Below are 27,111 nucleotides of genomic sequence, written 5' to 3' on the forward strand. Positions count from 1 at the left end.
TCTATTGGGGTTTTTTTAGCACACAAATATAAAGTTTTTGATTCTGGAATCAAGCATTTCAAGACCACTTTGTTGGCTGAGAATGAGAAGGGCATTAAGCTGCCCCGAACACTATGGCCCAAATTCACGAAGGTGGTACAATCTTGTCCATGGTTTAAACTATGGACAAAGACCGTAGTTTTTTTATGGGGCGCCAAGTGTCACATGGCCTATTTCGTTACAAAATCAGTCATTTCGTCAACGAAATGTTACAATGAAATTATCATTTCGTTAACAAAGTAGTCATTTCGTCAACGAAATTACCATTTCGGAATGAAATAGGCCATGCGACACTTGGCGCCCCATTAAAAACTACAGTCTTTGTCCATGGTTTAAACCATGGACAAGACTGTACCACCTTTGTGAATTCGGGCCAATGGGTTTAGTGGCAACTTAATGTCCTGATGACTTGATAAGAAATGTCCCATAGATATAATCCATTCCAGAATGTACCCTGTTGGAAACTTCTTGTGTATTCATTCGCTCCTGCTCGTCGTGGAATATTTCATAACTCGTGGACTATTTCAGAAAAGGTTAATTTACAGCAATAGGGATAAATTAAGATCGTATCTATGGTTCTTGGGTTTATGAATACCAACACAATTCCAATTTTCGAACAAGATGGCACAAGTCTAGGTATACCCTACAGCCATGTGTCACATATTGAGTTGCCTACTTCTTAACTGCTGGCAGTGTACATAATATGGTCCTATATAATTTGCTTCATGCATGCAATTTCATGTAGATGTCATATATCATATACATTTACCTAACATGAGTTAGTATATCAGTATACTACACAGCCAACAACAACAACAAATAAATAAAAAATATAAAAATAAAATATTTGCACATTGATACAGGCATAAAAACCTTTTTTTTTTTTTTCTAATTTCATACAGGCTAGTAACATTATCCTAAAAATAAAGTTTGTTTACACAAAAAAATTATGTATATAGTAATCACTTTCTTTTTTCAAAGAAAATTAAATATGATTGTTGATTTCTAGCCAGAACCTGTACGTACAAAATGCACATCATTATCTACTCTAAAGCTTTGTTCCAGAAGGGTTGTCTGGAATATGTGTTTACTCTGAGTGTTTGGAGTGGGTGTGTCCAACCGTTTTTCTTTTCGATCATTTACCTAGCTTTTGAGGGTCTTTTTTTTTTTTGGGTGGGGGGGAAGGGGTGGGGGAGAGTTCCACAGGGAAAATAATTCATATTTATAGATTCATATCAATGTAGTGCAACAGATTTGGAAAAGTGCATCAATGACACATATTGAGTCAATATGAAATAACTTTTGAAGCATTTAAGATATCTAGAACTGACAAAAATTGAGTTTTGGCTGAGAACCAAAGGTCAACTGGTTCAACTCGGCTCATCTGGCTCACTGTGAAACATTTACTTTGTATAATCTGGTACTAGTCTACCAGTCTTACATTGTAACGATGAAATTGACAGATCCATTCTGTCTGTAAAATTCCAACAAAAAATATGACTGTCCACCAGTATTGACATTGTTTTCATCATAACCAGTGTATTTTTTTTTTTTTTTTTTTTTGTTCCATCAGTTTTTCTGATTTTGACACAATCTGTCTGGAATTCCATCGCAAGGCATGTACGTCCAAAGACAGGGTCACTGGCCAAATGTCATTATTAGCGATGCCGATGTTCAAGAATTGCCGCTGCGGAAGAGACGAGGAGGGGTTGCTATGACGATGCCTCTTCACTTCTCCTCCTGATGGCAATATCCTGTAGAACTGGAAGCAGAAGCTGGAATGCATCCTGGATGTACGATGTGCTGTTGGAAGCCTGTAGCCGGCAAGTGATCACACCAGTTTTGTTGTTACTTTGTGGACATGCAAAACACTCTTAATTTCAGTGATCTCTTTGGAGATTAGCATTTAGATCTAGCTAGATTTTTGACTTCGCAGTCTTTGCAACTTACAGTATAATAAGGTCCTTAGCATGATTCAATACAGGGCAAAAGAACAACAACAAACAAACAAACTTGGAATTCAGAAATTACTTTAGCCACTTTCTCTGAAGTTACTAACTTTCTGGTACCAAAACTGTAGTGAGGGATCAATTTAACAAATATAAAAGACTGATCATTTCATAAGCAAAAAGCAAATGTGATGGCTCTGGATGTCTAAAGGTTTCAGAATTAGGTACTTGAATTACTTCTTTTTTTTCAGTATACTGACTGCTTCTCTGGACAAATATACTGACTGCTTTATTACACAAATTCACTATGGTTACTGCTAAAATGTAGTGCATTGATAGGTTAAATTCAGTATAATGATTGCATCAGAGGATGTGGACTGGTCAAGGTATGAGATGAGATGCTGACCTCGAGGTAGATGTTTGTGATGATGGTGTTGACCTCCTCTGGCTGCTGCGACTGGTCCTCCATGGAGCTCAGCATCTCACAGAAGCGGGTCGCAATGGAGCTGACCTCTGCCGACAGAATACTGGCCAATCTGATTGGAGGAGGGAGAAGGAAAGAGGAAATGTTCACGGTATGGTTCCAGCTTGGTATCATTGAGCAAATTGCAAAGATGCTTGTACTCTTGCTAAAGTGAAGCTTGGTATCATAGTTATTTCAATCACAGCTACATGTCAAAGCTTGTTACCATAATTATTTCAATTATCATAGTTATTTCAATCACAGCTGCCAAGGAAGAAATCTTGTCGGTAACTAAACATAGACAGCATCTTCACTAATTTGAAGTAAAAAAAAAATCACTATTTGTCTTGCAGGATATGGAGTAACGTCATGCTTATTGCTCTCTCAAACCATGCCACCATAACTCTGACTACCAAGCTGACCTGGAAAGTGCAGAAGACTGTGAGATCTAACCTTTTCCACTTAAATCATGGACATTAACCTCATACACTACATGACTTTTAATTTGGACTGTGTCAGCTCCTCCCTTCTTTACACCTGGAATTATCTAACCTTGTGACAAAGACTTAGTATGATCTCTCTGGACTATGTTACCAAATAACTTTCCAAATTGTTTTACCAAGAAGAAGATTTGCCATACCATTCCACACAATGCTTAACACTCACAACATGCATGATCACTTTTGTCAATTATCTTAGTAGCAACATTTTTGGTGAACAAATCACAGCTTTAATACCTGTTCTGGTTCAATTGCCAGTCTAAGCACCATTCAAAAAAAAAAAAAAATGAATACAGTTATTCTTATATGAGGCAGGGCAGTAAATTAACAACTTGACAGACTTCATGCTCACTTTGAGAGTGTGGTGGCACGTTCCACTGGTCCCTTAGACTGGTCCTGGCCGAGGAGCATGAGTTCTGCCACTTTGTGGAACTGTTCTATAGTCCTGGCTGTCAGCTCTGCCAGGACCTGCATGGCCTTGGCATGGACATCCTGATAAAGAAATAGAGCAGAGCTCAACATTAGTGGTGGCCCAGTGGCCCGGTGCCACTAAAAATTGGTGTCAGGCCACCAAATTGATCTGTCGGAGGCCCGATCGGGCAACTAAGACTCAATCTGGATTGTTACTTTTGCTTTAATTTCAGGCTACTACATATCTTTTTTGGGGCCACTAAAATTTTACATTTGAAGATTTTAGTGGCCCAAACGGGCTACCAGACAAAAAAGTTAGTGTTGAACCCTGAATAGAGAGTCACCAAATGATGAGTATGAGGAAAAGATAACTGTGAGACTCCTACATTGTATGTTTTCTGTCACTCTCACAACAACGTTTACCAAGATTGGTCACTTTAATCAAACAGAGTTTAGACAACAAATTTACCCACAAACATTGATGCTGATCCAAAATATCACAGACAATTATGAGACAGGACTAGTAGCATCTGCATCTTCTATAAAGGTGAGTTTGAGGGGAAATCCTCCTTCGAAAACAGCAGGACTCAAATGAAATAGGTGGATTCGCTAGAAAACAAACATCAGTCATCTTGAATAAATCTAAAAGTTTGCAGACATCTAAAAGTTTGCAGAATTTTCCATCCAGTTATTTTTCACACTTCTCAACTCAACAAGATACAATTATCTAAATGTCTTGAGGACTGCAGTCAAAGATTTTAAAGAGGAGGAGAAGGAAAAGGAGAAATAGGAAAAATGAGAAATTAATTTTTGAGTAGGATGTATGACAAAAGTTATCGCACCTGAATCTGAGGCTTGGAGTCTTCCCCTCCGTCTCCTCCGGAGGACTCTGGGGCATCTTTCTCAACTTTGTGCGTTGACAACCATTCCTTAGCCTCCTTCTGAACCTGTGTGGAGTGTAATGAACAATACAAGAATATTACATACACCCATGGCATAGAAAAATATTCTCTGCCCTATATACGCACTGGACTTGTACTGTCACTGCCTGGTAATTTGTATATTTTATCTCCTATGGCGACCAGGGATGACATCTCATAGCGCTTTGTATCCAGCGGAAAAGGTGCTCTATAAGTATCAACTATTATTAAATATTCCAGCATACTGCATAACTTGGACTTGAAAGAAAAAAGAAACATTTGTACATTTTGAATGAACAGACTGCTATAACATAATGTGGGTAGCAGCTACATAATATCTTCTCCATTTGGTATACACTCATTGCAGAACAGAGCAAGATTATAAAGATGTTCCCTTTGTATTGCATTCTACGGTTCTGTTCACATACTACTGTACATAGATTGCACTGGTTGGTTTATTGGTCACTTCTCTCTACTTCCAGGGATGCTAACATTGTAAACAGGATTGCAGTACTCTGACGGCTAGAAAGGTGTATTTTTGATGGAAGAACAATATTCTACTTTTCCTGCAAAAAAAAGAAAAAAAAAAGAGCCCGGTAAAAATTCTTTGAAAAAGGTCACAGTTGGTATCTCTGCACAACATTCTTGCCCAGAAACTTCTCAAATCTGAAATTTACAATGCATGATGTGAGGTACAATGTAGTTTCTACAAGGAAAGTTGTCAGGATTGTTGTTAGAAAAAGATGAAAGGGTCTGTCATATTCAAGTTATGAAAAGTGTAGGAAAAATATTTGACAGCATTATACAATAATGCTTACTGTAGTCCCAACCATGCAAACCTGCGTGTGTATGCCTTTCAATTGAAGCACTGCAAAACTTCTGATGGATAAATCTTGTTTTGAGTATTGAGGCAAATGATATGAGTTTTCTATAAGTCCTAAAGTTCATGGTCATCTTTGCTACCTAAGCTTTGGTAAAATGAATGATCAAATACTATCATTCTCTAAAAAACAGCTTTCATTAATCAACATAATCCCGTAAAGGAACAGTATGATTTGATTTTGGCAACTTGCTCCTAGTACTGCGCCTAGTTGTGAATTACAAACAACTATGAGAATGATCCATTACACCAACCAACCTTTGCACTCTCAAACTCACCCGCTGCAATTTGTCAGGAGTGGCAGCAATGCTGAGACTGAAGAGGAGCTCAGTGACAACATTCACAAAGTCTTGGTCATTGGTGGCATCTGCAACAATCCAACAATCGAAATGGATCACTTTCAAAAAACCTTAAGTAGAAAATCTGCGAGTGAAATGAAGTATTACTGCCTAAACGTACTAAAATAAGATCAGACTGATGACAATTTGAGCTCAAAATAGACGATTGAGAGAGAGTCATTTACAATTCAGACACAATGTCATCTGGGTATAAGTATGTGACCTGTCTTTAGTTACTGGTATGTGTCTTGTACCCTTGCTTGAGTAAGTTCCTCATGTTTTTGTGTAAGAAACTTCGTTTTTACTTTTTTTGAACAGAACATCACACATGATGTTGTAAATACCTGGCCCACATAGTTATATCTGAGAACCATATCGTCGCTGGGGTGACAAGACCTTGTATCTGCAATTTTGGTGAAAATGACTTTTTTGGGTTAATGGTCAGATAATCAGTTAAGTGATGTCCTGTCCAAATTCTAGATGTCTTACCCAAAAAAATGAAGCCATCAGGGCATGTTCAAGGAATGTTCATCCAACGATATGTAGCATCATGAATGACTTCAATACTGACATGCCACTGATTACAGCTGTTTGCACCATTTATGTGAAACAACAAAGAATATGGAGCTTCATTGTCATCTTATCAGTTACTTTGGTTCCGCTAACTTGTTTAATAACAACATTCTCTTTTGGCCTTGCTTGGTTTTCCACTACAGCTGTATCAGGTTGCTAAAACAGCAATAACAACACAAAATTTACCCACTGCAGTAAACTGTACAAACATGAAATTAATGGTAAACCTTGGCTTTGCACTTATGTTTTCTTCATGTTTACCTTGTAAATCTTTATTTCCAATTTAAAAGACCAAACTTTAAATGAGGCATCAAACAAAGATAGGGAAAGAACAAAGAATTCACACCTTCCTCAACTGTGTCAACGTCCTCAAGCTGGAATGCATCCCTGACCTCTAGCAGCTCAGTCTTGACTTCATCCAGGGCATCCTCTGTAACCGTGGCAACGGCCGACTGCACCTTGGTCTCGCTCTGGTTGGAGAGCATCTCCAGGGCTTCGAGATGGGCAAGGCCTTTCACAGCAAAGAGAGATCAGTTCAGTTAAGTCTGATTTCATTTCTGCATTTTCCATGAAAATTTCACATTAATTCACAGTACATGCTTTAAACAAAAATCTCAAAAATAAATTCACAGTAAAATGATAACAACAATCTTTGACGTACTCTGAACAATTTCAATGAGATGGGGGGATCAAAGGATATAATTTTTTCTCATGTGAAGATCTTTTCATCTAATAAAGGGTTACAAGCAAAATCTTTTATTCATGAATCCATTATTATAAAAACGGTCATAGGATCATGATATAAGCTTCATAGAATTTGTCATGACTCAAAACCAAAGACACACTGGGGATTTTTTTTGACATGCATATGCCAAACTGCATTTCAATCTTTGTCATACAAAACAAATTCTATAAAATTGAATAGAACTTAATTCAATAGGACTGACCTGAAGTTAAAGCAACAATCCCGAGAAAAAAAGTGCAAAGAGAAGCAATTCTATAACTACCTTGAAATTGGTCAAAGAGGAAACCAAAGTTGAACTTCTGTAAGTCTTCCTCTTCTTGCCTTCGCTTTGCTTCAGCCTCGGCCTCCTCCTTGGCTTGCCGTAAGACCTGACAAGAAGATCAGCAGGTACTGTAGCTTACAATAGCTTACAAAACGGCTGGGGGGGGGGGGGTGTCACCAGGTGCACCCCCTTTAATTTGTTATCTTTTTATTAAATACTAGTAAAAGAAAGTAAAAGGAAAAAATTAAAGGGGGCGCACTCAAGAGTATTTACAATAGTGTAACATGCACGAGGCCCAGCTGAGTACATGTGGCTCAGCTTTGTGAATACCAAGAGTGAGCTGCATCTCCACTTAAGCATCAAAAACTTAAAAGCTGTGCATTATTTGTTCTATAAAATGGTTCTACGGGTCAGCTGCATGTAGAACTTCCTCAAAAGCAAAGATGTCTGAAGAAATGTTCCAAATACACCAAACACAAACTTAGACATTGTTGGACAGTAAATAAGTGACTGAGTGCGTGCTTGTAACCGATTGAGTGTGCACTGCTGAAGTATGCAATTGTGATGTCAGTGAGCATGACTGCGTATAAAATACATGTAGGTCTATGTTCCGTAATAGGAATAATGCTACAATAGCAATTGATAATGATTGCAAAGCGCAATGCTTACTTCTGACAGGTTGACCTTCTCTGACCTTGGGACAATCAAGGCTCGCTTCTTCTCCAGCCGAGGGTCCCCTTCCTGCAGGATGTCCATTGTCTTCCGTCCAATCATCTCCAGTGCATCCAGACCCCCTGTCACCTGTTCGTTGTCATGGCAACATTGTGAGAAAGGATTTTTTTTTTTTTTGGGGTGTGTGTGTGTATGTATATGCGTGTGAACACAGCATGAATTTACTTTTGTGCTTTGATATGAGGGACGTGACATTTCACTAGGAAAATCATGCTTCATGAATCTTTTGTGGCATAAGGAGAAGAAATTGTCGGGAGTATGCATCTTTTCACCAAATCTTTTCACCAAATCTAATCAAAATGCAGAACAAAAGCATAACATTGTACATATGAACACGTTCACATGAATAGAGTATCATATCAATGCACATCTTATGATCAGTTTTAAAATGTGTGAAAATTATATTTACAGAAGTCACTTTTATGGTGATATTTCATACATTATGCTTGAAATTATACCAATTTTTCAACATTACAAAATATCATACAAGGAATGGTATAAGCTTTCTATATCAAATGTTTAACACCAAACACACAAGAAATACAATCTGTGCGAATTTTGAATACTACATGAGTATGGACAGAGGTGGCACATACTGTTTTCTCCATGACGTTGGTGAAGGCTGAAGCGCCAAATGAAAAGAGGCCGCCGATCCCAGCTCCTTCTCTCTGCTCTTCACTGGTCTCTTCCTTACCCCCAGATTCCCCATCCTCTGCTCCATCTGATGTCTTGTCCGCTGCTATGTCAATGGAACAAATAAGAAGGTCTTATATCAAAGGATCCTTGGTAAAAGACAAAAACAAAATCTAAAGAAAATAGGAAAGAAAACAAAAACCTGAAATGGAAACATACAGTGGTTACTTCTGTAATCATGGAGACTCACTGACTTCAGAACAAATTCTATGTTAACCTGTTTAGGACCAGTCCCGGTCCCAAGTATATTCGGGCAGGGGTCTGTGGGAAATGCGTGTTGTAGCAAAATCAATTCGTCCTCAATGGGTTAAGATGTCTCATTCACACAAAGCACCAAGGCGTCTTCTAATGGACCTGCCAGTAGCTAAAGTTCTTCATACTATGTGGATACAGTACACACTGTATTCTCTAATTGCTTGGTTGACATTTCTTGGCAAGCTTTATGGTAATCCATTCATATGTTTCCCAATTCATCAGAGTACCATGCATGTACAATGTGCCTGGAATAAAACTATGGATAAGGTTTGGGATAAGGCTATTCACAAATACCAGCATTGGCAGAGGAATGGATACAGTAATTTGACTTTGGCTCTTTTAAATGTATTGTCATGGCAAAGTCCTGCATGTTTCTACACTTAACAATATATTTTGGGATATCTGTTGGTGAAGTGCTGGCTTTGAATAATTACATTTGACAAAGAAACAACAAAAAAACTAAAAACAACATCTTATGGTGCTACTCATCTCATTTTCTGTATCCAATTACTATTATGCCTACAATGTAAATGCACCTATCTTGTCTCATACATGTATATACCATGGATCATTTACTACAGAGCATCAGCACACATTACAGACAGTTCGTTGCTGGCCAATCACAGCTCTGCATTGCGCATTGGTATCTGTTGCTAGTCTTACCTCCAGACTGAATTGGTTCTTTGGTGTCAGCAGCTTGCTCCTCTTTCTCCTTCTTTGCAATCTCTCTCAGCTCCTCTGGTTTGGGAACACCAAGCGTTGACTCAACATTCTCAAGCACAGATGTCAAACCCTTTCCTGATAGAAGTGAAGTAATATCGACACAAATAAAGACAAATTATTCCATTTTTCCAAAAGCAACAAACACCTGAAAGAAAGATCAAATAAATGACAATAAAATTATGTTAAAGTTTGTGTGTCCCTTTTGCAACCCTGAAAATTAGACTCCTTTCATAAGCTGGTATATTGCAGAGGTACCAGGGTAGATAATTTAGACTTTTCCTCAAAATAACAAAACTGGAAAAAAATTTTTTTAATGGTGGAGGGGAAAACATTACTTAAAATTTCCAGCAAATTCATTCAGACCCCCCAAGAATTTCTACCATTATTCTTGGTACAAAAGGGGAGCATATTCTCAGGTGACATGGGTTGGTTTTTCATTTCTTTTCAAAAATCTTAGAGGTGTATTACCATACGATTTCATGCACGATGTTTGGAGACATTATTCTTCGTAAACTATGCAAAATTTTAATGACATTTGCAAATGATATATATGATCTTCATAAATGATATTAAACAGAGGGAAAGTTCTCACACTCACCAACATTGTCGGAAACTTTGGTGACGGTGGCTGCAGCAGAGGAGAGAATGGAGGAGCCCCATCCACCCCAGCCCCCCCATCCGCCGGACCCCGCCCCTGCTGTGGCATGCTGCGGCGTGCCACCGGACATTGCATCACTCCTGACATCCCCCGCTGCACCTCGGTCCCTGATTTCTTCAGCCACTGGCTCCTCTTGTCTCTTCTGCTTTTCCTCCTCCTCCTCCTTCACTGCTTCATCGGTTTCTGCTTCAGTCTTTGATTCTGCATCTTTTGCCTCTGATGCGTCCGGACTTGGCATCGACGTGGAATGCTCAGATTCTTTCTCGCCTCCTTCATCTTTGACTTCACTTTTAATTTCTGCTTGAGCCTTGCTGTCTTTAATTGATTCTTTTGCCGTCTCATCCTGCCTAGTCCTACCAGCAGCACCACCAGATTTCTGTGTGTCTTGTTCTTTCACGTCATCTGCAGCTGGACCAGCGGACGTTGCTCCCTGGGGGGCATCGCTCTTTTCACTTGATTCTGTAGCTTCTCCTTTCGGCACAGTTTCGTCACCTTCATCTGCACTCTCATATGACACCTCACTGTCAGTGTCTTCCATGATGAAAGTGCTCAGTCTGAAAACAAGTCATTCAAAGAAAACTAAATTACACAACTCTTCAAATGACACTAATTCAAACCATTCAAATGCATCACAGTAAAAAAAAAAAAATTATAAATAAATAAAAAAAAAAAAAAAACCTTCAACTTCAAGGAATGTTACCATACCAAACAGAGCTCTGGCATTGATAAATTTCAAATTCAGTTTTTGACAGATTTTCAAGATGTTTCTTGTTATTTAAAAAAACACAAACCACACAATATAAATGATAAATGATATCTCTTTATCCTATTCCCATTCAATTTAAGTTTGATAGCAGGATAAGTAATAACAGCATTCATGTTCATTGACCAATATCATCAAGGAAATTTTCTTTAAAAAAAGGAATATGATAAAGAAATTTACAAACAAACTGAAGAAATACTTCACAAAGTCTACATGCATAGGTGTGTAACTAAAAGAAGAAAAGCATTTCCACACATTTTCTGTACATATTGATATAATTATTCACAGGCGTCACGTGCATTAAGTTTACATTGTATTCTACACTTGGCACTAATGCAGTTTCATTATGTCACTTTCATCATTTCATACTCCCTAAATATTATCTCATCATTTGGAAAGAGTTCTTTTAGGGACAGCCACCCCAATATCTATACACCTCTACCTAGCCTATCCCAACCTTGCTTACGATACGCACGGATGCATGCACTCACTTTTGGGTGGCTGTCCCAAACACCCAAAAGGAACTCTTGCCATTAAAGACCTAATAAAATGGTTTAGGCATTTTTTTCTCAATGATGTAATAATATTAAATGTTAAATTCTAAGTAATTCTATGGTTGTGCGGGGTTTTTTACTGTTCTGAATTTTGTTCTATATTTGTTAACATATTGGATGCAATTTCCTCGGTTTTGGAAAACTTGCTATACTTTCACCGCATGCGGCGCACTATCACTTCTAAATTGTGATGACGTCTAAGAACGGAGTCGTTCACGACCAGTCTAGCCGTAGCCAGCGAGCTGGCAAGGCTATGCTAGCGCAGCGCAGCGACAGCCAGCCGGCGGCTGCACTGGCTAGCGCTGGCGGGGGAGCGAGCTAGCGAGCGCATAGCAAGTGCTGCGCTGCACTATTGTCATTGGCTAAGCCTTTAGACAAAAGAATATTTAATGAACTGTATCGGATTTAATACTGCCAATAATACAGATTACAACTTTGGTACGCTTGGATATCCATTATTTTCGGCAAACTCGTGAAATAGGCCCCACCACTGCGTGTCTGTACTAGTAACCAGAGTGTTAGTAATACTACGGCGACTCGCCTGTTTCAGCCCCACCGTGTGGCGTTCATCTCGGTAGGTAAGCACGGCGGTGGGGCTGCCTTCCACAGTAAATACTCGTGAATGTGGCGAAAATGACTTCATAATATGGCCCTCGGCTCGACTAATTTAACGGCCAATTTAACCATAAATACAACCCTACCTAACCCTAAACCCTATAGGAGGACCTACCCTTGCTTGCTATAAACGCACGGGTACGGTGCACGCGCACTGCGGTGGGGCCTATTTCACGATAGCCCCACCACCACTGCGTGTCTGTACTAATAAATACTACGGCGACTCGCCTGCTTTATAGGCCTAGACCTACTCGTGAATCCAGCCCCACCGTGGCATTCATCGGTAGATAAGCACGGCGTTTGGGCTTCCTTCCACAGTATGATTTTTAGCATAAAACAAAAACTACTCGACCAAAATTGACGATCATTCTTGGTATCGTTTTTCTTAGAAAATGACGCATCTAAATTACTGAGTGTAAACTACTTGTAGACTGCTACTAGATCTACTACTAGACTACTACTGGTAGTTTAACTTGTAAGCGCCGGCCGACGGGCCAGGCCACGGCCGGGACGCTCCCGCTTGCTTGCTGCGGCCGGAGTAGCCGCTCACTTTGTGAGCGAGCTGGGCCTGTTCTTCTAATCTACTTACTTGACAGTTACAACTTACAATGTCAGTCATGTAAATACAGTATATCCTTTCTAACGTTAAACTATGGGGGCATACCAGACATACCACTCTGTATTTCCCAGGCGATCGTTTCCGTGAGGTCTATTCTCGGGCTTTGTGCCATGTTCATACGCTCTTGCACTGGCAGCAGGGGAGATGCAGCTGGTTCATATCGGTAAGGTGCAGCCCCACGATAACGTTCTGGTTCATCGGCTGCCTCTCCCTCCCCATCTTCCCCTTCAACTTCATGTGCCACCTCTTCCTCTCCGCTATCGTCAGAGCTGCAGTCTTCATCATCATCATCAATGTCGAAGTTTACCCATATAGGGGAAGACATTATGCTCGAGGTACCAGGTATCTGTGCAAGCTAACTTAGTGATAATATACGTGGTAATGCGTACATGTCGACAGTCAGTGTGTCGACCGGGAGCGCACATCCCGCGGGGCCCGGGCCTGGCCGGGCTAGCTATCCTGTACGCGCGTGTACCAAGCTAGTATAAATCTGAGTGCTTGTGCTGAGCGGCGTCTGCTAACTGAGCACAACTCCGTGCTTTATACGTCATCAATCGGTTCAGGGGTGTTGGTCACGTGACTATCTTTTTCGCAAAAGCTGCAACGGGGTCCTCCAAAAATGTGATATTTTGGGGAGTTTCTAGAAGCGATAAAAACCGGAACGACACTGACAACATATTTACATTGATAATCATGACATATATTTTACATTTCTTTTGCATATTAAAACATTTTGCAAGCATTTTATTAGGTCTTTAAGGGAATTTTACACCTAGGTTTAACCCCGGGGCACTCCTTGTACACAGTTATACTGTGGGAACGCTTCGGCGTTAGGGTTGTGTTTCGCAATTACACCTAGCCTTCTAGGTTAAACTTCTATTTTATTTTAATAGGGTTTGTAACTTGTTGTGGCAAAACGCAAATTATAGGATCTATCCGAGTATATGAGAATGCCGATGGAGTAAGAAATTGCAGTGAGCGTCCAGGAACCCGTGCACAACAATCATAACTCGTATGTCGCTTCTGCTGTGTTGCGGTTCTAATGTGACTCATTTGTAATTGTATAGATATGTAGACATGTAAGTTCTAGTAAAAAACCTAGACTAACGTTAGGAGAACGAAATTCATTTCACCTCGACAGCGCGCAATGACGCGAAAGGCAACGAGTGGGACTGGCAGCGGTTAATTCATTTCAACAGTCACGAACACCGATCAAATCTACGAATAATTACAAAAGGAGGAGACTCATGGGTACTCACTCGAGTTTAGAGGACGACAAAATCTTTCACTAGCAGAAATTCAAGTTGATGAACTAAATTTAATTCTTTCTCTAATGCGCTGTCGTATTGCAATTGCAGGAACCCACACCACTGACGTTTGAGTTTTCGTGAGTCGTGTTTACGTACACGTCATTCATTCACAATTGCAGCTGAGGGATGGATCCGGAGCTGGGGAGCGGAGCTGCAGAGCTAGCGAGGTGAAAGTCCCCCCCCCCCCCCCCCCCCCCCCCCGGGGGGGGGGGGGGCAGTCATCGCTCCCTGGGGATCACTTCTATAATGCAAGGCTGTGTGTGACTTCTAACTTTCATAAAAGAATGACAATTTTTGAAGACTTTTTCATACAGGTATGAATTAACAAAATAAAGTATCAAAAAGACAAAGGATTTTTTAAAGAATTTGAAGTGGATTCTGAAAACAACAGGCCTAGATAAAACCAAGGAGCTTCAACCCAAAAGAGAAACCAATGGCATACATTGGTACCATATAATATAAAGTCGATCTTAACTTTCAAATTGAATTCTTTGTGAAACATCCCCAGGAATAGTGGCACAATATGCTACGGGGGGAGGGGGAGGAGGGGTACCAATTGATCCTTGACCAAACGACCAACAGTAAGCCAACTCCCACACACACCCCGGGCCCTGCAAACCCCCCCCCCCCCCCCCCACACACACACACACACTTAAAGATATTCCTTGGCCTCGTCTGAAAAGGAGATTGTTCTTATCTCACAATTCTTAAACCAGTGGCACTTTTACTTTCCAATCTAAGCTATGCCAAGTTCTCCCCCCCCCCCCCCTCCCCCACACTTTTTCTCTCCCGGAAGTGGCACCAGAAAAATGTTAAGTCCTTTTGTTTGTTTTGTTTGGTTTTTGTTTGGTTTTGTTTTTGGATGGTTAGCCGATTAACCTTGAAGTGGCACTAGAGAATTGTAGTAAAGTCCTCTTTTGTGTATTACGTTATAATACAAACTGGGCCCCCTCACTTTTAAAAAAATTACAGCGCCGGCCCTGAAGCTTCCCGATATATATGCAGGACAGTCGCCAATGTTCCCATCTTTTGTTACAAAATTACACACACCGTACAAACACTAACAGATATGTATAGTGATAGATATACCAACATGAGGGGCATAAAAGTACATATAAAACACTCACTCACATACACGCACTCACAAACACAAACACACACACACACAGTCACCTAATAACACAATTTACATACAAGGACATATCTATACCTTTAAAAATTTCTCTTGAGGTGACAGCTTTTTGTAGTGTGGGCTGCAAAGGATTACACAGACATGTTCATTCATTGTTTTACTTATCAATATATTTTTCTTCTTCTTTGTGAAACAAAATATAATGAACAGTTTTCAAAGAAATAGGAATACCCAAACTCATCTTGAACCAAAGTGAAATAGCAAAAGTGAAAGACTAAGACTAAAAGTGTATAAATTGATAAAGAATGAAAGTCCAATTCTAAATACAATACCTATAAACTACTGGAAAGAATGAAATTAATTCGTCTATAAACTTACATAAGACTATCGCCTATGAAATGTCAAAAATTACAATAATCTTTGATGGGAATCAGGCCAACAAAAAAATGCACATTGAAAAGACCCTGTCTGGATATCACATCCCTCTTGCAATATAATGACATATGAGTTGCCAACAGATCTAGCCTTCATGTCACACGGATGCCGGCAGCAACGTCCGATCCTAGAATTCCAGAGCTACAGCAAACCAGCTCTGACACACTGGTGTCTAACTATGGTACATACTTTTTAATTATCTATTTTTACCTTTCTTTTGTAGTGTTTTCACACACGACAAAGTTGAATTAGCAGTGAAATCTTCCTTTATAGCAAACATGCAGTGCTTTGTAGAACGAGTTCTGAATAAGCCCTAAATCACTGCAATATTATCTGTAGCTGAGAAAAGACTTTACATCCCTAGGAAAGACGGACATACCAGTAATGACAGACTCAGTCACATATCTAATACAATTTTCATGTATCCTCAGGAGTCAATACAATGTCACACCATGTCCACGTTGACTTTGATGAACAGAGTGAGATCAGATAGACAGAATGATGATGTTTCTTGAAGTTGGACCTAAAATAATGTTATAAGATTTTTCAGTGCCAAACAATTTCACCAATTCATATCAATTGCAATCACATGTGCCAATTATCCAAGGAGATGGCTGTCAACTCGAAACTCCCTTATTGGTACAATTGTACTTTGGTTCACGCACGAAATAAAAATGTTCCTGCTTATAATTCAACATTTGTAAAACTTCCCCCTATGAGTCCTTACTGCTAGAATACTTCAACTTATACATTAAAAAAAAAAAGGATACAAGGGTAGAACATTTTTCTTTTTATTTCATAGAAAGGAAATTTGGTAATGGTATGTTGTGAAGGTTGATACGAGATTGGACACATGGCATCATAGCATTTATTTTCCTATTTGTTTGCTATTAATTCCATTGTTTCACAGGCGCATGAGAAAGCTTAAAATTCCATTACTTTCTTTCATTATGTGTGTTTCCACAACACTTGGATCATTCTCTGTCTGATTGACTCTATTCATTAAAGCCGACCAAATGGTGTGGAATTACGGCTTAAAAACATGACAGTATCGTGTAAAAAAAAAAAAAAAAAATCCATGACATACTTCATTGAATTATCCAACACACTCATGTAATCAACAGACATAGTATTATTTTACTTCAGAACAGGTTGATACATTTGCATGAAAAACACCCTGCAGTCGTGACTATGAAATGAAATACTACTATTGCTTTGAAATAAGATACATAAATACAAAAAGGTTAAAAAAATATGTACAAAACTAAATTGCTAAACAAAGCTCTTGCACAAATATTGTCATTCATATTAAATGGTTGGCACGTGACTCCAATCCTTCATACAAAACTTAACTCGCAGGCAATCGTTCATCTACAAAACCAAAATAAGACCTAATTGCCAGGATTTAGACAGAACACAGACCGTTCATTAAAAGATTATTGGAACTCAGTAACCAAGAGCATTTTTCAATACTATTCTCTTTGTCAATACGGAGCAAGGTCTATATTGGGCTGATGTCCTTTTTCATCTGACCTTTTCTCATACACAAAATATTGTCTTTTTTGTTGTATTTTCCAAGTACAAATAAAGGTCACTTGCTTTCTTTGGTATATGACTTTTTATAATATTCTCTGTACATTTCATGTGCATAATAAAGATGTTCACTGCACAGCAGTGATCTATTATGTTTTATGAACTCAGATGAAAGTGTTCTTCACTCAGTGCACTCTAAGACTTTAAATCATCCCAAACTAATATCTGTAGCAAAATTATAAAACATGTTCTTACATAAAGGTAATGTATAATATGAGCTGAGCATTGACACTTAATCCTACTCCTATCTTGCCTAACAAAAACTATCATTATTCAAACTCTCTGTCTAATATTCTATTGGCTAGCCCCACAACAGATAGTATGGGGAGAAACAGTTGCTCAACTAAAAAAATATATGCAGCAACTACTTTTGAGCTATTGATAAAGTGAAAGCATCATTTCTTGCTTGACAGATGTGTATTTTATCTTCTTTTTTTTTTTTTTAACTGAGGTCTTCCTCAAAATAATCTGTGATGGACTAAAACTGAGGTTTGGAAGAAGTCCCATCAATTTGAGAAGATGTTACATACATAGAATTATTGCTCAAGTTGTCTCATGACACAATCTGGAAATACATTTCCTTCTTTCTAAACTTGCTCAAAAGTTGTATGAACAGCACAACCTGTACAAATATGGCTATAAAATATGAATCTAAAAATGTTTTGTCTGAACAAAACTCTAAAAAATGCATGCCGCTTAAAAATGGTGGTAAAATTATAAATAGTCCAAAATGTGAAAATTTAACTCTCAAATACATCATGGAGCTCAATAGTTGTAAAATAAATTCCTATAAAAAAATAAATGAGGCTATGTCAATGAAGCCCAAGTAGACTTAGTTACATATGAGTCCTACATTTCAGAATAGTATGAGTATTCCTTATCCTACAATTGAATGGAAGCTCGACTTAATACTTTTTTTTCTCTGGGGTCATACTATATGATGAAATAAAATATTAGTTGATATGCTACTAATAAAAAAAAAAGCAACATAAAACTGTTAATAGATCAAATTTCTTCTTGTTTATCTAGAGGCATAGGGGGAAAAGTTCAATGTCAATGCTTAGAAAGCAGAAGTTGTATCTTTTCGTTGTGTGCCTGGAAGAAGAACACTAACCCATGCAAGGAGTATAATATATGCACCTCGAGTACGTTTGCGGTGTTCTTCTGGGCAACTGAAGATTTAGGGAAAGCAGTTTGATATTCCAAAAACTGCAAGGTGCAACACACACCAAAGCAAGAAGCCTCATGTCAAATCAAGACAACTCTCTTAACTCTCTCAAACTTAAACTTTCTCAAATATTATTTTCTGTTACGAGTGCTTTGTCTTAAAATTATACAGATCATCCCCTCTTTGAGATGGATCTTTCCAGGATCTCTTTCAAAGACAAGAAATTAACAACATTAAAGTCATTCATGTCATTTTTTTTTTCTCGCAAAATTGTATCAGACATATCAAAAATACTCCTATAATCATATCAAATACATCTTTTTCATATTTGTTTGAACTTCTCAAACAACTTTGCTTCACTTTCACAGCAACTCATAGCTGCCCCTTTTTTCTTACACTTCTGGAGGACATGCTCGTACAAAAGGCATTTGTCTTAAAATCATATACCTGGATATAATCCCCTCTTTGGAATAGACCTCTCCAGGACTTCTTCAATGACAAGAATTACACAACCAAAAACTCATTTTTGGGCAAAAGTGCCACAGAGATATCAAAAATACTTTTATATGTAGTCTCACAACAAACATCTTTATCATTTTTTTTCTTTCCTTTAAATCTTTAACATCTGTTTACTCTTACAGCAATTCATACCTTCCCCTTTCTTCAATATTCTTGGAAGAAATTGTGAAACTAAATTTCAGAGACGCTTCTCTGGCATGTTGAATTCTATTCAGAAATTAAATCTACAGAAAACGTAACATTTTCCTCATGAAATTACAGGTAATTCACCCATTTTGATAAACAAGCTGTGATTAATCAAATTCATCTATTCCACTGATGATGAAAATAGGCAAAATCAATACAGAGCAGTTGTTTCCTTTTGACAGTAGCTCTAAAATAGTAAATGTGATGGTCCCATATACTGATATAACTTTGAACGATGTCCACAGAATCCTTTGTGAATCCACATCATGCGACTTTCATCTTACTTCTCAATACACATGCCAACAACATGAGGCCCCATTAGACACACTCTTACTCTCCCTTTAAGGCTGATAAATCAACCCACATTTTTGTAGAGGATGTGCTTATATCACGACACTGTAGCATTCAGCCTTTAAATATGAAAGTACTACCCAAGCATACAGGATATGCTCTAGATTGAATTCAAATGGAAAACACTCAATACTAATGAATTGCATGCAGTAAATCTACCGGTCACATAACCAGGCACAGCTCAGAATGCTTCCAACACAGTGTTGTTCTATCACATTGACCATACAAAGAAAAATAAACACGAGCAAATAACATGTAACTTAAGAAACAGAAATAATGGTAATCATGGATTTTTTTTTGTGTAAGGCACATTTATCCTCTATCTCCCTCAACCACCCCCCCCCCTCAAAAAAAAAAAAAAAAAAAAAATCATCACCACTCACTCCTACTTTTTAGTACCAAAATGTGACTGACCCTTCTACATTACTTAAAGAGCAGTACTTTATCAGAATATAGTCGTTTGGCAAATAGCAAAAACAATAATTTCAGATACTGCAGCTTTTGAAAGAGATCAGAAAGTCAATAGAAAAGAAAAATGCTGCCACCTTGTCTGACATATAGCAACTTTTTTACATCATCTGATCCAATGTTTCACTAAATCAAAGTCTAGTAAATGTCACACAGACCTTGTACATTCTACTCATGCTGACTTTGCACACACACACACACACACACACACACACACACACACAAAAGAAAAACTAAGTGAAGCACAATAAATGACATAAAAAACACCAACAAACATAGTAAAGAGAAGCTTTTTAGCTTTCAAATATCTGAGAAACATTGTCCTTCAGAGTCAACATAAACAGCTGCTATGCATATTTGGCAAAATATTTACCCACATTCAATCATTCCTGTTAACACAAAAAATGCACAGAAATATGTTTTTCTATAAAAGATTATGTATATGGCAACATATTATGATAAACCAAGTTGAAATACACATCTCCAAAGGAGATCAATTCATATGGCTTTACACAAAGAGAGATGCAGGACATTACACACAAACACCACACTCACACTTCACAATACTTCAAAACACACATATATTTCAATCCTAATCTAATTCATACACCATCATTCATCAAGTACTTACACCATTGAATATCTATCCACATGCGATAAAGTACTTGGGCTAGTAAAACAAATGTACAGCGAGTTAATATCTTTTATGCACTTTTGGTTGAGTATCCCACCAACACAACATACTCAATCCATGCAAATGTTTATCATTCTCATAGATACAGACAATTGCAAATGTAAGATATCGCATCACTTTACTTCTACTTCTACCAAGTTCTATGATACACCCATATATTTCGTTATGTCATAAATGTTAGATGTCCCTGTGCATTACACATAAAACAACCGACTTCTTCTGTGACAATAATGTTAATATACCATTAGAATAGAATCTTAATCGTAGTTAACATTGTGTCAAGTACAGTTACAGACACAGATAACAATGAAATAATTGCTACCCCCTTTCCCCCTCCCCCCCCCCCCCCAAAAAAAAAAAAAAAAATAGAAATAAAATCAAGAGAGACTGTTCTACAAATGAAACATTGTTCTGGCATGTAATCCCTGCTAGTACCGGTTTAAATAACATTTTGCTGCAAAGTTGGGTAACTATTTCCAATACTTTGCTAATATTCACCGCAGATATGACACATAGTTTTGAGGGCATTTGATGAGAAAATAGTATTACTGTGGTAATTTGCTTTCGTTTGTTTCTAAATAATCCTCACTCAACAAGAAAATTTCTTCTTCACTAGCTACCTCTCTATAAAAGACAACAAGTTTCACAGAGTTGGTTTACCTTGCAAAACATCTTTCTTGGCAAATACAAAAACAAGCTACAAAAAAAAAAATAAAAATAAAACAAAGAAATAAACACAAGACTTATCAACTCATCTTACAGCCATAGGAAGTTTCTTTTCATCCAATAGGATACATGGCAAGGGTAAAGAAAGTGGCAAGGGTAAATAAAAAAAAAATATTAAAAAAAAGTATTGCAAACAATATTTCTGGCAAACTTATAAGGCGTAACACAAGAGCAAGTTAGGCTTCACATCTGAATTATCCCTAGCACTACAGTAAGTTCACTGAGCGATACTTAGGGGTAACAAAACAAGATAACTGATACTAAGCAAATATTGAACCTCAATTTGATTGTCTCAACACATTAATATATAGTGAGATATATGAAGATTTCAAACTTTTGCTTGTAAACACAGAGATTGAACTTGAATGTACACTCAATCCCTTCTGTTTACATCTTCGCCACTTTTAAGCACATATGAAAGTATTATAAAAGCACCAAGAAAACAAAAACAATACTATACAGCATTATTGAAAAGCTGAAAGCACAGGTGATGTCACAGATTTATCAAAATCAATTTATTTGACACTTCTCATAAGAATCACTGAAAGTAAGGGACAGTTATTGGATGAAGAAAAATTGAGCATATAAACATACAGTGAGGACAATGAATCCACACACAGCTATTTTGCAATCTGTCAACTGAATGAACTAAATCAGAAACATCAACATCTTGCAATTTGCAATCTGTCAACTGAATGAACTAAATCAGAAACATCAACATCTAGCACCAGAAATTAATTTCATTCTCGAGTTAAATCTTCAGTAATATCACACATGTCCAAACCATTAATGCCATAGATTGGGGTTTAACACCATATCTGCTTTAATCTCATGTCCAAGTAAAGGGGATATCACTTTTCACAAACTCTTGATACAAAGCTGTGAACAACAGTGAGGGTTTGGGAGGACAACAATATTCTTAAATCCATTTCTATTCACCAATTAAAATCAAATCACATTGATCACAACTTTATCTATAAAGTGGTACATACGCCGGCTCTGAAAACACAATGGTAGATACATAAGTTGCTGAAAACCATTTGTTATATGAAAATGGTTTGATACCATTTTCTAACCGCAATCATGTTGTAACTACAGAACTCTATTGTCTTTGTATACTAGGGCAATCAACACTCACACACATACAATCTACCAACACTCTTATAAAGGAGTAATATCCTCTGTAGTTGCCATAGATAACATTTATCATTTGCCTTTTTCAGCTGCAATTTGGCATCTTTCAATACCATGAGTAGGTCAAATATGGTGATTAATACAATGTTCATGTGAGCTGGAATCACTAGCAATACACAAATCTTGCTGCTGATTAAGTAGACACATCTATTCAGTAATTCTACCATAACATCAAGAAGTGATCACATGAATTCTTTTTCTACTTACTTTACTTGTCATAAAACCAAAGATTTACACAGGAACATCATTTACTTGCATATGACCACGAAACACGGAACTGGTTCACAATTATGCTACAAGACTAAACATTCTATCCTCCTACACATGACTATGAACACAAGCTCCATGCATACAACACTCTACAAACCATTAGTATACAAGCACTAGACAATAGACCAACTGGCAGCACAAAACACGCAAACTGTTAACCTCTTTGACACATCACAGGACAAACTGCAGAGCAAGTTCAACACACACAGGTACATCGATTAAACGCTACTGCATAGCACCGAAAGAAAAATCTGAAACAACTACAGCAGTCAAAAAAGTTTCAGTAAACCTTCCAGCTACTAACCACTACTGGTGTATGGCACCTGGGTCGGGCTTGAGCTCAATACACCACTGTCTTGGCTGCTACAACTACTGTTGCTGACGATAGAGGTGCTGTGTGTGCCGTACTGCACACCACTTGATGGTGTTGCCACCACGACCCCACTGTTTGATGGTGTCACATATCCTTGTGGCTGATGATGTTGATGCTGCTGTTGCTGACACGCTGCCTGTGACGTCATGTGGGCATGAGAGACTGGAGCACCAGAGTAGGTAGAATGGGGCACACTGCCTTGGACTTTGCCTCCTGGGTACCCCAGTGACCCAGCCAGGTGTTGTTGGTACATGTACATGTTTGGGTTTGGAGCAGGTGACACTATAAATGAAGTTTAAAAAAGAGAAAAGAAGAAGCAAACATTTACAAGTTTACCCCATGCCATTCAAGAAGCATTAAATGACATTCCATATCACATACAACAATATGCCAAAATGAAGGTAATACAAACATCGGGGTCAGATAATTTACATTTAACACATTTGCATAAACCTGAAGAGCAATCGTGATATTACAGAAGAAGTGTATTTGATATCTCACAAAAAACTGTTTCAATATTTATTGTACATCAATAGACACTGTATATAAATTAATCTCCAGATGCATATTTACGTGGGTTGATTCAGCTCTTTTACAAAGGATGACTAAAACCATCATGTAGATGTCCATTAACTGCAAACATATTCCTGAAAGTAAGAATCCTCACCACACCTACTTTTTCCAAAAGTTACCTCTTCATGTTTCAAGCACTTCACTAACTTTACAAGCTTTTTTCATAAACATTCAGTAATCTATCCAAACTTGACCTGCTGGTAGTTATAACGTAAGGAAGCCTACTCAGATGCAGTAATGTGCCTTAGACCAAGAAAAAGGTCATGGTGATACCATAGAGTTTAGGGGGATTAGATGATCTCTATTAATTGACAATTAGTTTCCAGACATAAGTACCAATCACAAAAAAAAAAAAGCACTCCAATGCATTTGTAAATTGGCAAACATAGCACATCAACATTCTGGGTCTCTATACACAGAATCATATGAAACAATGCTAATGTACTTGAAAATGTATCAGTATGATGCTATACAAATGATGCACAGGATAGAGTGTGTTAGTGAAGGTGCGGCGCGCTCGAGAGTATTGACAATGGTGCGACATGCACTCGGCTGCGCCTCGTGCATGTCGCACCATTGTCAATACTCTCGAGCGCGCCGCACCTTCACTAACGCCACGAAATAATCCTGTGCATCATTTGTTTTATAAAATGGGTCGAAAACTAACAGCATTTTTCACGTACCTTTGTGAATCAAGATGTCCGAATATGTTCGTCCCAAACATTTACGCACGTCACACTCGGAAATCCCGCACATAAGTACTGTACGTATAGTACGCCACACATGTTATGCACAAGACGAACTAGAAGTTGTTTACAGGATTGACAGCGCGTATAGTAGCGCGCGACGCACTAACAACTGATTGAGTGCGCACTGCTAGTGTAAGCATTGTGACGTCAGGCCGCATGCATGTTAGTGAGAAATTAATACAAGCACACGCGACTCATTTCAGCGCTTCCAATTGGCTACATTCTTGAACCCATTTTATAATATAAACTACATTATACACGACGGCAAACTTGAATGAACACTGCCAAACAGTTAACCAAATGACATGACATCACACTATACTTTATACTGTATACGCCGCATATTTCGCAAGGTTTTTATTTTCGTGAATTTTGCGAGTCAGGTGCTATTCCTGAAATTAAAGACACGCGAAAATATTAACTGATCCAAATATGAATGTGACATATGCATGCCCATATCTCCGTTCAGTACAGGACTCCATGATCATGAATTTAACCACTCGCGTATTATAGACTCGCTAAATATATGGTGTAAACAGTACTCTGCGTTGCTCTACCAATTTTATTAACGAAGTACTCTGGACTGGTAGAAAAGTTCTTCACCTGGAAAGGAGACAGGATGAGGCATGCCTTGATGGTAAGTCATAGGCACGTATGCATCACCAGCAGGTCCTGCGTGGACTGGCAAGCTGTAGGTGGGGTTTGTAGAGGGTGGCATGCCGGCGGGATTCAGGGAGACAGGCTCTGCAGACATATAGCCAGGTGTGACCGAGTTTCTGCCAGACCCAGAACCTAGGGTTGTGAATGAAATTCAAGTAAATCTTACCAGGCTGTATAACATTAAATCTTGGCACTTCGAAATGAGTTAGTTTGTATATATAACTGTGCAAATCTGCTCTGCTCCAACCTCTGGAGCACACAGAAAAGGGGAGTCCCAGGGGCTTGATGTGCACACAAGTTTCTGGATTAATGTCATCATTGCTGCAGTGATACAACAATCAAGTACCCCTTTATATACCCAGTGAGCAACCATTATTCTTAACCTTTTTCCACACAGTTTATGACATAAATGTACTATTTCTGGACAGAGAGAAGATGCTGTCTGAAATTTACCATGTTTAGCTCTCAAGAACCCTGTCCCGAGACCCACATTGGGACCGCATATACCCTGTGAACATTTCATACCCACTCAATTGAAGGCTGATTCCTACTTAACTGGAATCATGCATTGTTGTGAACAACTTAAATCCTTCATATACATGTATATATTGCAACGAAAATGTCAATTAAATTCAAGCCCTTCACGAACATGACATCCCCGATCCTATCACCGGCCCAATCAGGTCAACACTGTCACTGTCTTGAACAAACTTACATACTTGACTTCTACAAGATAATACAATAAGACTGAACTTTACTTTTGGATCTACAAAAAAAAAAAAAAAATTACACAGTTTGGACTTTTGAGGGCCAGCTCTTCAGCCTCCACTGTGCTACTCATACCATATGAATAATTTGTAGATATCCCTAGTCTTTTAGAATGATTTGGATACAATGTGAAGACAGATTTTCCAGAATATGAACATGTATAGAAGTTTCACAGATGATGGACAACAGGTGAAATTACACTTATAGCTCACAACAGTCCGTGGCTCATGTGAGCTTTAAGTGTCATTGCACGAGAGATGATTGGATTGTACGGATGTTGTGCGTGCATCACTGAGTTTTACTAGATTTCAGAAATTAATAAGATGTAACAAACAAAGCTCATTAGCAGGCACTTCGCTGTAACATTCTGAGATTCCTATCTTGCCATTTTGGAAATTTTGCAGACATCGGGAGAATAAAGGATGTTACTACCCAGGAAAACAATAAAAAACTAATTGCACAAGGTTAAAAAAAAAATAAAGCCTACTTTATGAACTCAATATCATGCATGAAAATGAAACTGACCACTGTAGGTGATCTGTCCATCACTGGGATCACTATCCTCTTGACCGTTGGCTGTTGGACCGGGCAAGGCCACTGCCCCTTCAGGCATCTCATAAGGACTCTTCACCATGGCCTGTGCAGGCATGCCCATGCCATTGTGCTGGGGAATCCCCGGGCTGTAGCCACCAACAAGCCCCGGGTGCTGCTGGGGGTGGTGCTGCTGCTGATGTTGCTGCTGTTGCTGTTGCGGGTGCATTTGTTGGTGCTGTTGCATGGGCCCAGCCGCCGCCGCCTGATAGTGGTAGCAGTGCTGCTGTATGTGCTGCAGCAGGCACAATCTTCGATGATACTGGTAGCAAAGTTGGAGACAACAAAATATGCCATGAGCACGCAATAGCAATATAGTCCTGGTTGGTTGCAAGACAAAATCATATTTCAAATATACATAAAGAAAGCAACTCACACATCAATTTGACAGGAAGTTCTTATTAGACATTTGAGGTACGACAAGGTAAAAGTCACTATGAGATTGAGAAGCCCCACTATCTTTTTATTCAGTTTTCTCTCGGATTTCCTGGAAGAAACATTCATTTTCTTCTACCCCCCCCCCCCCCCCATTATCTTTTTCTGCTTGGTACTAATTTAATTTCATCAAAGGAATAAACTTGCCTTTGCTTTTTTCTCATTTACCTCCTCCTACCACTGACTACAGTATCTCTATAAAGACAATTACCATTCATGGTGTG

The 27,111-nt window shown here is 38.5% G+C and overlaps 2 protein-coding genes across 2 annotated transcripts in view; both read right to left on the minus strand.

Moving 5' to 3' along the window:
• Window positions 1–1,601: 1,601 nt before the first annotated feature.
• Window positions 1,602–10,400, minus strand: LOC140235102 (protein FAM114A2-like). Its single transcript, XM_072315140.1, has 11 exons — window positions 10,082–10,400; window positions 9,424–9,558; window positions 8,409–8,533; window positions 7,750–7,881; window positions 7,081–7,186; window positions 6,420–6,584; window positions 5,441–5,529; window positions 4,205–4,309; window positions 3,304–3,443; window positions 2,395–2,524; window positions 1,602–1,853 (listed from the first exon to the last, which is right to left on the minus strand). Exons 1-11 carry the CDS (start codon window positions 10,377–10,379, stop codon window positions 1,752–1,754), a joined length of 1,527 nt encoding a protein of 508 aa, XP_072171241.1. The 5' UTR covers window positions 10,380–10,400; the 3' UTR covers window positions 1,602–1,751.
• Window positions 10,401–22,206: 11,806 nt separating this feature from the next.
• LOC140234630 (uncharacterized) overlaps window positions 22,207–27,111 on the minus strand; it is a 34,954-nt gene continuing 30,049 nt past the window's right edge. The window contains exons 21-23 of the mRNA XM_072314657.1: window positions 26,387–26,714; window positions 25,037–25,225; window positions 22,207–23,393 (exon numbers count right to left, since the gene is read on the minus strand). Coding sequence (XP_072170758.1) covers window positions 23,038–23,393; window positions 25,037–25,225; window positions 26,387–26,714 — 873 coding nt within the window. The 3' untranslated portion in view covers window positions 22,207–23,037. The remainder of the gene's footprint in view (window positions 23,394–25,036; window positions 25,226–26,386; window positions 26,715–27,111) is intronic.

Source organism: Diadema setosum, chromosome 11, assembly GCF_964275005.1.
Source record: "Diadema setosum chromosome 11, eeDiaSeto1, whole genome shotgun sequence".
NCBI classification, from domain to species: Eukaryota; Metazoa; Echinodermata; class Echinoidea; order Diadematoida; family Diadematidae; genus Diadema; species Diadema setosum.

What these genes read in the sequence shown, in the direction of transcription:
- LOC140235102 (XM_072315140.1), bottom strand. Translation starts at nt 10,379, where the DNA reads ATGCCAAGTCCGGACGCATCAGAGGCAAAAGATGCAGAATCAAAGACT. An exon ending in CGTGCCACCACACTCTCAAA is followed by an intron (nt 2,525 to 3,303) that starts GTGAGCATGAAG and finishes TCCTCCAATCAG; the next exon opens with ATTGGCCAGTATTCTGTCGG. An exon ending in TCACAAACATCTACCTCGAG is followed by an intron (nt 1,854 to 2,394) that starts GTCAGCATCTCA and finishes TGCCGGCTACAG; the next exon opens with GCTTCCAACAGCACATCGTA.